Source organism: Montipora capricornis, chromosome 4, assembly GCF_036669925.1.
Source record: "Montipora capricornis isolate CH-2021 chromosome 4, ASM3666992v2, whole genome shotgun sequence".
In the NCBI taxonomy this organism is placed as follows: Eukaryota; Metazoa; Cnidaria; class Anthozoa; order Scleractinia; family Acroporidae; genus Montipora; species Montipora capricornis.
Genome location: NC_090886.1, coordinates 34,768,958 through 34,781,457, shown reverse-complemented (window position 1 = coordinate 34,781,457; position 12,500 = coordinate 34,768,958). Strand labels below are relative to the sequence as shown.

Below are 12,500 nucleotides of genomic sequence, written 5' to 3'. Positions count from 1 at the left end.
CTTCCAAAAACCTTGGAGACAATGAAAAAAACATTTTTCGCTAAGGACAAAGAGACTGGTCCTATGTTATGCCAATTAAGGTGAAGTCCTCATGTCTTGTCCACTCGGCTTTGTCTCACGGCATTCTTTTCACGCACTACTCCACTCAGCACTCAGCTTAATTCCCTTCACAATCATTGCATTGGTATAATGTACACGGGGGGGGGGGGGGGGGTGTTCTATTCTGTGGCCAATCATAGACCCCATCTTAGTCACTATTGAGCAAATGTCATTATGGCTATCCCAACTTAGTCACTTTCTGATTATGCCTCCACCTTTTAAGTAGGTCATCGTTAAATGAATTGACACGTTTGTTAAATTGAATGTAGAACACTTTACTTTTCACCTACTGTACAAACATTCTGGTACATTTGATAGCCATAAATATTAACAAACGTACCGTCATTCACCGTTGTTCACGGGGTGATATTTTTGTCTGGGAGCTAGCGGTGACAATGGCGACCGGTTATTCAGCAAGAAGTTTTGTCCCAGAAATCCCGAAAATGTGCGACCCCATTCTAGTAACTCTATCAAAAATGTAACCCCATTATTATAGTCAATCCAGTCGTGAAAACGCAACCCCATCCAACGGCAGTGATCCCCAATAGCCTCTTATAAGGAATGTACACCTGTAGTAGGGAGACGGTGCGAGATCCGGTCCGATCGGGGGTTCTAAAACAAAAACTTTTTCTATTTAAAGCGGGAGACGTTCTCACCACCGGTTGAATTTGTTCCTGGTAGTCCCTGGTTCGACTTCTCAAGTGCACTTGTAAATAGCCAACTGGTTTGCCTCCGGCTAGTTGGGCTTCTTAACAGTTGTTGTTGAATATTCTATTCTGTTGTGATTGTTTCATTGCCCCTGAAAAGCCCCTATGGGGAGTGGTCAATTAATTATGTATTGTATTGTATTGTATTGTATTGTAAATGCAGTCGTTTTTAATTATCCCTTTGAAAAAGATAAACATAATTTTTTTTTCATTAAAACATAGTTTCAACTCTATTAATTTTTAGCTTTGTAAAAGTTCAATTTCTTTAAGAAAACCTGAGTGTGTTAATGTAATCAATTCTAAGCAATTTCTCTATTTGAATTCAATTTTGTTAAGTTTGTGAACTAGTATCTTTTTAAAAGAGAACCTTCTTTGGAAAAAGCCGAAAAAGTGAATAGGTTTTAAACAAGAGCGAGGATGAACTCTTCGACTGAATTCAGGCCTTAATTATAACAAGGAGCAGGCAAAGCTCAGTTGGTTAGTGCGCGGTTTTCGGAGCAAGAGGTCCCTAGTTCGATCCTCAGTGACGTCTGCTTTTGACTTTCCTCTGATTCGTGTAGCTATCTCGTTAAATACCCGTAAAATGGAGCACTGACCAGGGGAGGAAGGCAAAGGGCGCATCGTCGGCTTTCTTTGATAGCGGCAGCCATGAAGATGAAGGAACTACAGGCGTTAAATAAAGTGGCTTTACCTTTCGCTTTAACTGATATGCGATGTCCTTTCAACAAGCAAACTGTGAACGGAATATGACGGCAGGTAGTTTTTTTCCCTCTGATAAAAACTATTGTCTGCGCGATCTAAAGGATAAACGTAACCCCGATATGAGCCTTAATTAACATGTACTGATACTGACTTGGCTAAAACGATTGTTCACGCTATCCAACTCGGTAGTTTTTAAAATGAAAAAAACCGTTTTCCCTGCAAAAAAAGCATCTTCCCTGTAGGAAATATTCAACTTTGCATAGTCGATCCATTTTCCTTTACAGTAACCATTTATTCATCGCTAGTTTTGGTCCTTGACGGTGCACAAAAAAAACCTTTTTCGGGAAGATAACCAATCAAATCTTTCGATTAAATTATGCGCAACTAATTTTCGTACCCGTGCGAGGCCAAAATAAAAGATTGTGCACTGTCACAGTCAATTCAACATCGATTGCGACAACATTGCTCTCGCTTTTAAAAGGTTTTAAGGTTTCATAACCAGTCTCTCGATTAACTATGGTTGCGGTGAGGAAACTAAGACTCTTATCACCCTATTATCTTGCACAACCATAATTATTACGTTAAAGTTTACTGATATTGCAATTTAGGTTCGTGAATTCAAGGTTATTGTGTCTGACTGTTGCCATATCCTAAAGAACTTTTAATTAATTAGTGCAAATCAGTTGACTTTCCTCTATTTATTTATTTATTTTATAATTTGTTTTATTTAAGAAATAGAAAAGATGTACCGTGTTTCTATCGAGTTGAGTATAGAAACACGAATGAAAGTTTGGGAGAACGAAAAATGCTGTGGGAAAACGAGCCGCAGGCGAGTGTTTCCACAGCTTTTTCGAGTTCTCCCAAACTTTCACGAGTGTTTCTATAACTCGATAGAAACACGGATTACATGTTTTTTATTTCTTTTAGAAAACAAAGCGACGAGAAAAAGGAAAACAACTTGTTAAGCTTGTTAACTCTAATTATCAAAATGTAAATTCTCTTTGCTCGCGCCATCACTACGTCAACAGCTCGTGCTAGTTCTGTGTCTCCATCGAGTTATAGAAACACGATTTGTAACCAAGCAGTGCACGTATTTTCTTATGACTGTTTTCTAATGTTATACAATGTATACCGTTCGAAAGTCATACTTCGTTGTGTGAAGGCGTCTTTATCTATAAGACGGAAATCCGACAACTGTTTCGTAATTGCTTTTGTTTTCTTCAGATTTCCCAGCCAGTTTTATTATAACAGACACGTCATGAAAAATTCACGGAAAGTAGTCAATCTCATGACGTTCCTTATCTCTGTCGCAGGTAAAAACAATTTCTTCCTTACCATCCACTTTTATGGATGAGATAAATTTAAAGGGAAGGGTTTTTTCCTTTATAAAAATCAGTATGAGCCCATAACCAGGGCCCGGTTGTTCGAAAGCCGACTAACTTAATCCAAGATTAGCGTAAACTTTTGTTTCAAGTTTTAACTTTTTGGTGAAAGTTTCTTTTAATTATTTTATTTTTCAAGATTGACTTCTTCTAATGTAACACTGCGCCAAAAATCACCGTTGTACAGCATTTGCCGAGGGCAGAGAAATAAACTCCTCGGTTAATTGTTAATCTGGGATTAGCGTTAATCGGCTTTTGAACAACCGGGCCCAGGACCCAAACTCCAATGCTAGGTCTATCAGGAAACCCCATTTTCACAGATCACGCTATTTTTAGACTAGTTTTGGCTACGTACGAGTAACCATTCTCAATCCCACAGGTAATAAGTTCTCTGTCATGGAAGACTTGCAATTGGCTGGAAAGGTCTAGTTTCGCTGGGAAAATTAATCTAAAAAATAACTCGGTTTGTAAAAAGACCTTCCAACAGATGCATTGAAGTTATACGGTACTTGTCATGGGCTCCTGTTGTTAGTGGAAAACAGGTGAAACACCTGAATGTAAGACCCCGTCCACACGTTTCCGGCGAATTCGCTGGCAAATCCGGAACTTTTTGAATGGTATTACGCTCTCCAGAGTGGATAATTTTTAATCCGACGGATGGGAATCCGGCACTGTGCCGAAGCCAAATCCAGATATTTTTCTATCCGGATGACGTAACAAAATTCGAGCCTAGTTCCTTGGTAAAGTGGAAGTGAGGGGCCCGGGGTGGCGTAGGGGGTGAAGGGTACAATAGCTGAAACAACCCAAACCTTTACAAAAATGCTAACCTTAGGCCTAAACAATATGCTTTAGATAATGTTTAGGCCTAAGGTTAGCATTTTTGTATGGGTTGGGTTGTTTCAGTTTTGTTGTTCCAGGCCCCTCACGTCCAAGGGCACTTTGAGATATGGAAACAAGTCTTTACCTAGTTCCTTACTCAAGATGGCTGCCGACGGATTCATTGTGCATGCTCTGTTACCTGTGATTCCTTGAGGAGTCCTGAGTACTAGAGTAAATCCGGATACGTTTCGGATACGTGTGAACAGGGAAAATCGATTTGTATACGGTATGTGCGGATGGAAATATTTTTGAATCCGGAAAGAAAAAGTTGCGGATTCAAAAATATCCGGATACGTGTGGACAGGGCCTACGACAATCCCCCTAATTAATGGATGGTCATAATTCCTCAGTTTTAGTTGATATTTGTTATAAAAGTTTTACATTTTTCTTAGTCTAACTAGTCCTTCTATTTTAAGAAGTCAGTTCCCGATAGCTGTAGATAACAGCCGCAATATAAGAGCTTAAATGAAACAAGTTTCTTTGATTTATTTTGGCAAATCGTTTAGCCTATTAACGTTTGCATTAGCTTGCAATAAGGATGCAATGGGAGTGGCAATGGGTCAACTAGCTATAGCATTGGCATGAGCAGTGGGGTCGGCAATGTCAATTTTAACAATAGACCAATTTAGCTTAAATAGTCTATTATCGTTGGCACCGACATTGCCACTGCCCGGCAACGGCATTGCCCTCGGTATTGATATTGGCTGATGCGGTATCATTCCAGTTAGCACTGAATAGCCTAAGCATAGATTTGTCATTAGCAATAGCATTACCTTAAGGTTAGTAACAGAGTAAGCAATGGTGATTTTCTTTGCAATTGCCATTTCTATTGCCGTTGGCATTTGCGTCGTTAGTTACCAAAACAGTGTTGTGAGAAAATTGTTTGAAAGGTTACTTTGCAATGATTTTCTTCAGAGGCGTTTATTGGAAATGATCAGACTCGCCTTTACAAGGAGCTGTTTGCAAATTACGAGAAGTACAACCATCCAGTTTTAAACCCCTCAGAAGTTGTTACAGTTGTGTTTGACTTTCAGCTCATACGTGTGGTTGACGTGGTAAGAGATTAGGGAACTTAAGCAACGACAACGGCAACAACAACGAGAAAGTCATCTAAAACATTATTTCGTGACTATTTCAACCATTTTAATACGACATGGGTGTTGTAGTTCCTCAATAATGACATAAGTTGGAACGGCGCTTAGTTTAGAGGAGTAAATGGAACTTTACTGTCAAGTGCTGAAGTAACTTTGACGACGGCAAAGAAATGGACAAAAGTGAAAAACGCACGTGCTGGATGTACAAAACCAAAGTTGCGACGTTCTAGTTGCCGTCGCCGTTGTCGTTGCTTAAGTTCCCTATTATATATTCGCCACAGATCTCAATTATAGTTTTCCTCCTATTCTGATCAGTTGCTGGAGCTGGGGCCCGTTTCTCGAAAGTCCAGAAACTTTACGGCCTATCTTCGGGGGCCACAATACCATTTGTAACTCAAGAACTGAGAGGATTTAAGTCGTTAGACTTCACAGACCAGTTTCTTTTAGTTAGCTTGAAAATATGTTAAAAGATTGGCGTTCCAAAACAAGCGGTTGGCAGTTTCACAAATGGCTTTTTGGACCCGAAAAGTTTTCGGGACTTTCGAGAAACGGGCCCCAGGGTACCGTTTCTCGAAAGTCCCGAAACTTTACGGGCCATTTTCGGGTGGCAGTGTGGCAGTGTGGCAGTGAGGCAGTGTGGCAGTGAGGCAGTGTGGCCCAGTGGTTAGGGTGCTTGCCTTGAGATCCGGAGATCCCGGGTTCACGACCCGCTCTGACCACTCGTTGAATTTGTTCCTGGTAGTCCCTGGTTCAACTTCCCAGCTGCACTTGTAAATAGCCAACTGGTTTGCCTCCGGCCAGTTGGGATTCTTAACAGTTACTGTTGTTGTGTTCTGTTGTTTCGTTGATTGTTTCATTGGCCCTGAAAAGCCCCTATGGGGAGTGGTCAATTAAGTATGTATTGTATTGTATTGTATTGGTGTCACAATTCCCTCTGTATCTCAAGAATGGAGAAGATTTAAGTCGTCAAACTTCACAGACGAGTTTCGTTTAGTCAGCTTGAAAACATGTTGAAAGATTGGCTTTCCAAAACAAGCGGTTGGCAGTTTCACAAATGGCTTTTCGGGTCCCGAAAAGTTTTCAGGACTTTCGAGAAACGGGCCCCAGGGACGGAGTAGTGATGAGAAAACGCGCCTCCTACTAATGTGGGTTGTGGGTTGAGTTTGTCGGTTCTTTACTCCGCTCCAAGAGGTTTTTCTCTGGGTCCTCCGGTTTTCTCTTTCCCTATCCTCAAAAAACACCCTAGGATTTCCTATGAATTGTTTGACTTGATCTCTGTACAGTGTTCCTAGCGGAAGACCTTAGACAGCAATGACCAGAACCAGGTTGCTGATCAGCGGTTTTTGTTAAAACAATGGTTTGCTGGGGGTGCTCAGTCTCGCGGGCTCAGAAAACACCTTTGTTGTCATTGTTATTTGAGGTTTTTCGTTCCTAACAGACCATTTTAATTTCTATTGTTTCGAAAGACATTATGGGATGCTCATGGGGCAAATTTTAAAATATGTATTTCCCCCTGGACGTCCCATAATAGCTATTTGAAACAATAGAAATCAAATCAAAATGGCCGCTGTATCTGCAAAAAGGTCTATTGGTTCCCTAATCTCGTACCCAGATCTCCCATGGGCATAGTGACAGAATGAGATCTGGGTACGAGATTATTAGTGTCCCAGCGCTAAGTACAGATGACACTTAAATAAAGTTCATCATCTTTATTTATTTTTCCTGTTTCATTTAGTTCTTGGTGCTTTTTAAACGGATCTCTCACCAGTTTTCTTTGTCAAAACAGTGTTATTGTAGCTATTTGGTTTGTTCTCAGGCGTGAAACTCTGGGAAACGAAAACTGACCAGATTTGAAATCATACTATCAAAACTTTATTACTTACGGTACTTTTTTTTGTCCAAACTCACAGAGTGCTAAATATCAATACATCAAGACATATGCTTGGGTCAACCAGGTATGCCGGGTTTATAGATCCACTTTAAAGAGAAATTCTATTCCTGACTAAGGGACAAAAAATAAAAATATCTTAAGCAGATTCAGAGCCACGTTACCATTTTCCTTTTGTCAAGGTAGCTGTGAATCTGCTCCAGAGATTTTTTTTAAATTTGCAGATAGTTTTATTTAAGCCTGCTAATTACTTTTCAGAAATAAAAATAGGGAGTTACTGAGTCCGTTTTTGAGATATAAGCTTTCAAAGACAAACAATATGGCATTTTTAGATAGCTCCTTTGTTGCCATGGTGACCTATTACGTTACATCAATGAGTGTGTCTTGTTGAGCAATTATTTTTGTTTCATGTGGTACCATAACTTTGCCGTTACATAAAACACTTGGGTAGCTTCAATCCTTTCAAATACTACAGTTTGTTGAAACTGTTGAAAGTGGTTTGAGTCTCCTTAAATTTAATCTTTGTTCCCGCTTTTTAGCACGTTGTTGTGGTTTCAGAGATAAATATATCATTTTTTGAATTCTGATCCCATCTTGCAGTGCCTTTTTTGAACGTCACTTTTGAAATAAGAATACAGAATAAGTTTTTCAAGAAATCCACTTTTCAGCATATGTAACAGTACATCACAATCATTTGTATTCACTTGGACAAATTAAAAAAGAACATGTCTTTGAAAAAACGCTTGTCCAAATATTATACTTCTGTTTGTCATACAGACCCACTTAAGACTTAAAACGAGCATTTAAAAATTCATTGAAACCCTGTTAGCCATAATTTTACTTTTCGCAACCCACAGTACTGGAACAATCCACAGCTTAGCTGGGATCCAGAAAAGTACGGAGGGATCGAAGAGATTCACATATCGCCATTTGATATTTGGGTTCCTGATATTCTTTTGTACAACAAGTAAGTAGTGATATATATTATAATATGAGAAGTAAGTAGATAAATATTGAGTCTACAATTGCACGTATGCCTAACGTAGAGAATTCTTATATGTGATCGCGTCTTGCTATATTTGACACAAATGTCTTGCATAATGTTTGCATCACGGTTTTCAGTAATTGATCATGATTGCAATGCAATTTTCGCGATGGTCTTTAGAGTCTGTGAAAAGTGATTAAAATGCTAGGTTCCTATTAAAAGTTTCCCAGACATTTTTACGAAATATCACAAAATTGTTGTTTGGTACACAAATATCCACAAAATGATCCACAAAATTCTTAACCTACAATTTTGAGGGTTTAGGGTTTCTGTTTCCTTTAGGATAAACTAACATTGTTAAAGAAATTTGAAAGGGGAAAACTCAAACCTTGCGTGGTTGGTATTAAATCGCGCCGGGGTCTTTGAGGGACTGGCATGGGCCCAGAACTGGCCTACACTGGCCAAAATGGCGACGACCCGGTGTGTGTTTTTGTGAAAATGACCGTTTGGGGACTAGTAATGGCTAAGGGGGAGACTGTTGATAACTGGTAAAGTGCAGGCTACTCTGCTGTCCGATAAATCGGACAATGGGCTCCAAAGGGCTAAAGCTGGAGCATTATATTAGATGACAAACTATCTCAGATATACACCTTGTCAAATATATACCCATAACTGCACCACTTCATTTTAACCTTCACAGCGTTGATGAGGAAGATTGGTTTGCCGGTGGAAGACATTCTTACAAAACAAATGTGGTGGTGAAATACGACGGAAACTCCACCTGGCTTAATCCGGGAATCTTCAAGAGCATTTGCAAAGTAGATGTGACGTATTTCCCGTTTGATGAACAAGAGTGCTTTTTGAAGTTTGGTTCGTGGTCTTTCGACAGCTCCAAAGTGGATCTTTATGCACGCAAAGGCAACATGTCTAACAAAAACTATGTTAAGAATGGAGAATGGAAGTTGACACTTGTAAAATCACAGCGAAACAAGCGAACATATCAGTGCTGTCCACATCCCTTTGTAGATGTAACCGTGCAAGTTAAGCTTCAGAGAGAATCACTAGATTTTGTTCTTAAACTGATTATTCCATGCTCGCTGATATCCTCCATGATATTTCTGGGTTTTGTTCTCCCCCCTGAGTCTGGTGAACGCATTGGACTTAGCATGACAGTTCTGTTGGCCATGACTGTGTTTCAACAGCTGAGCTCCGAGCTGATGCCATCGTACGGCTTTCCTCTACTAGGACAGTATTACTTTGCCTGCATGGTTGAAATAGGTGCTTCTCTCTTCGTCACGACCCTTATACTAAATTTTTATCACCGTAATAGTCGACGGATGCCAAGAGCTCTAAGGGTTTTCATTTTGCATTGGCTGGCTCGGGTCGTTTTCCCCAAAAAAACTTCCAAAGATTGGAACCTGGAACTATCGAATCAGTTTCCAACATCGGACAGATCATCGATACCCATGAAACGTTCAACCCATGCGGTAGATCAGGATTCAGACAGGAATAATTCGACATTCCCTAGTAGAGATTCAATTAACGAAAATAATGGTACCAACCCCCGAGCGTCCAATTATACCGATCCGTGGATCCCAATGCAAAGCCAGCGATACATTTTTGGCTTTCCACCAAGAGGCGTCTCGTATTACAATGACAAAACTAGTAAAGGTTTATACAGGGAGGAACACAAAAAGAGATCTCATTGTACCGTCTGCGACACGACGAGCAGCTTTTTAAGTCAAAGAGATAAGAAAAAACGAAGATCTTCTAGATATCGCGAATTTCCGGGATCCAGTGACAGCCCAAGTAAACAAAGCTCGTCGACAATTTCTACCTCGGTGATGGTCGATTTCAGTTTTCCAGACGCTGAGAAGGGGATCTCAGCCCCACAGAAATTAAAGAACCAAAAAGAATGGATTAAAGCTGCTCGTGTATTGGACAGGCTATTCCTGATAATGTCGATTTTGGTCGGAGTTGCTACACTCATGGCCTTGTTTCTGAAAGCTCCCAGATTCCACTGATTGATTTCCATTTCTCATCGTTTCCAGAGGCCGCGATACTTTCGGTCAGCGCCTAGAATGACGATATCTTACCACTGTCGGATATTTATTCATGAACCGTGCTGATACCAGGTATTGGCCATGAGAAGATCAAAGAAAAAAGAAGATCGACGAGATGCAATCGATAGGTTTAAGGGGAGGTTAAGCGAAGGAAATATACAAGAAACGATTGAAAAACAAAACAACGACGCAAAGAGGTAAAAAAGAGTCTTAGGAATTGGACATTTTGTAAACTTGAACTTCTTCTGCATTCTATTTCTAAAATAGAGACAATACCAGGAGCTCATCAAGGAACCCATACATTCTATTGATTTATTCTACAAGGTTTTATGGAGAAAATATGTTATGATCATTTTGAGATAATAGAGAGATTCCAGCTCCGCGTTTACAGCCGATGGTAAACGTGAACGGGTGAAACTTAAGATTCGCAGACAATCAAAGACACTTGTTTCAGTTAAGCTTATTTCTTTCTTGTTATCTACAGACATTAAAGAAGTTCTTAAGGGAAAGAATAGCTAGAACAAGAAATTTTCAGTCCTTATGCTTTTATATAATTTTAGTTCTATATCTTGACTCCTTTTAGTTCCAACTTTTACAACTTCTTCAACTAATGAATTTGTGGTCTTGATAGAGGTGAAATTCTCGTCACTTCGGCAACTGGTTCAAGCAACCGTGCTCTGGGCCGGTTTGGAGGACAAACAGACGGTTTAATTTTTAATGAAGTCTCGGCTTTCAAATTAGTTTGCAAATCCGTAGCAATGTAATTTTATCAAAGAGAATTCCGCACTGGATTCTATGCCTTAGAGCCCTTAATGCCTTGTGAAAGTAAGACGTTTTACATTATGTTAATATCAGGGGTTTCAATAGAAGCCGGTTACCGGCGGTATATCGCCGCCTGCTTTGCCTCACACCGCCGGCTAGTTTGCCTTGATTTTCACTAAAAATCCTATCATAAACTTGTCAAACTGCCGCCTTCATCCTCATCTTCTAAAGTAGTTTTAAAATAAGCGCCAGGTTGACTTTCTTAAAATTCTGTCAAAATATTCGGTGTGAATTGCAGTGAGAGAAAACAAGCGTATCTTATGTATAAGCAGTGATAAAGGGAATACAGTAGGCAAGCGTTTTCTCTTAAAATTTCACTGGTTGTGCTTGCTGCGTAACCGTTTTCTTGTTCCCCTCGATTTTTCAAGGTGCCGGTGCGCTGCTAAGCAAATTATCCATCTCCTGGATGTCCCATATATTCCCTAATTCTCTGTTTTCCTTTGGATTGTTTACATTATTCTCTGGTTAAAAGGAAGACTTGCGAAAAATTTCAGCAAGGAAACGACAGAAAATATGCACACCGTGAGTACCTATTTTCTTTCGGTTTTCGGCTCAGTATAGTCAGCGGAACGTATACCCCTATACACCCATGTATTCCTTATATACCCATGTAACCCACGTATACACTCGTATACCCTTATATACTCCTATATACCGGCACATACGTATATCCTTTTATACCCTTATAGACCCCTATGTACCCACGTATACCCATGTATGCCCCTATATACCCATGTATACCCTTATATACCCAAGTATACCCTTGTATTCCCTTATATACCACTATATACCCATGTATACACTTATATACCCCTGTATACCCACGTATACCCTTGTATACCGTTATATACCCACGTATAACGATATATACCCGTGTATACCCACGTATACCCTTGTATACCCTTATAGAACCCTATATACCCACGTATACCCCTATATACCCATGTATATCCTTATATACCCACGTATACTCTTGTATACCCTTATATACCACTATATACCCATGCATACCATTATATATCCCTGTATACCCACGTATACCCTGGTCAAAAGGAACGAAGATGCTGGGTACGAGGGTGTGTCGGCCCCTAAAACATATGTGACAAATTCCACGCCTATTCACAGCTCCAAACCGCCCTTGTCAACATAGCGAAAGAATTAGATGGCTTATATATTTAAGGGAAAAATAATTTTATCTGTCATATGGTAAGTACTGGAGTCGCAGACTGCAAAGTGTGCGCAAGCACCCTGCTAAAGATAACATACATACAGGCATCAGCTTTATTTCATCTCGATTTTCCAAACAAATATAGAAGTTAATATCTTCGAGACATTACATTTACAGCTAAAAAACGTAGCATATACAGTTACCTACTAAAGAGCTAATATTTACAAATATATTCATTAAAAAGAAAAGGCGCTGTACAAAATGTGCCCGTGGATTCTCTTTTAAAACCAGTAAACGAATAGGTATGGATAAAATCAGGTAGCGCATTCCGCAACTTAGCTAATACGTAAGAAAAAAGAGAACTAAGACCATAACCGCTTGTTCCAGCTTTATTGAGGAACAGAATGTAATTTCCGCGAAGATCATGCACAAGAAGGGGACGGGAGAGAACACGTATTTTTCATATAAGCAGAAAAACCCTTTTTTCAAAAAAAAAAAAAGCACAAACCACATATTTTTATCAAGTAATACGAGGAAATTTTGAATGCGCTTATTGCATAGAGATGTCGAGCCTGCCTTTCGTAGTAAGAGGACAGGTAATCTGCAAATATAAATATTGTTATTCTCTTATTTACATTATTCTTTGACACGAGAATTACAGCGAAAAAAAAGCACAACTTTGTCGCGAATTTTCTATGATAAGAACTTGTT

At 39.6% G+C, this 12,500-nt stretch overlaps 1 protein-coding gene across 1 annotated transcript in view; it reads left to right on the top strand.

Moving 5' to 3' along the window:
• The window catches only part of LOC138046244 (neuronal acetylcholine receptor subunit alpha-10-like), a 12,192-nt gene extending 1,430 nt beyond the window's left edge, over window positions 1–10,762 (top strand). The window contains exons 3-7 of the mRNA XM_068892922.1: window positions 2,733–2,821; window positions 4,685–4,824; window positions 6,774–6,818; window positions 7,609–7,718; window positions 8,437–10,762. Coding sequence (XP_068749023.1) covers window positions 2,767–2,821; window positions 4,685–4,824; window positions 6,774–6,818; window positions 7,609–7,718; window positions 8,437–9,760 — 1,674 coding nt within the window. The 5' untranslated portion in view covers window positions 2,733–2,766 and the 3' untranslated portion in view covers window positions 9,761–10,762. The remainder of the gene's footprint in view (window positions 1–2,732; window positions 2,822–4,684; window positions 4,825–6,773; window positions 6,819–7,608; window positions 7,719–8,436) is intronic.
• The last annotated feature ends 1,738 nt before the right edge of the window (window positions 10,763–12,500 follow it).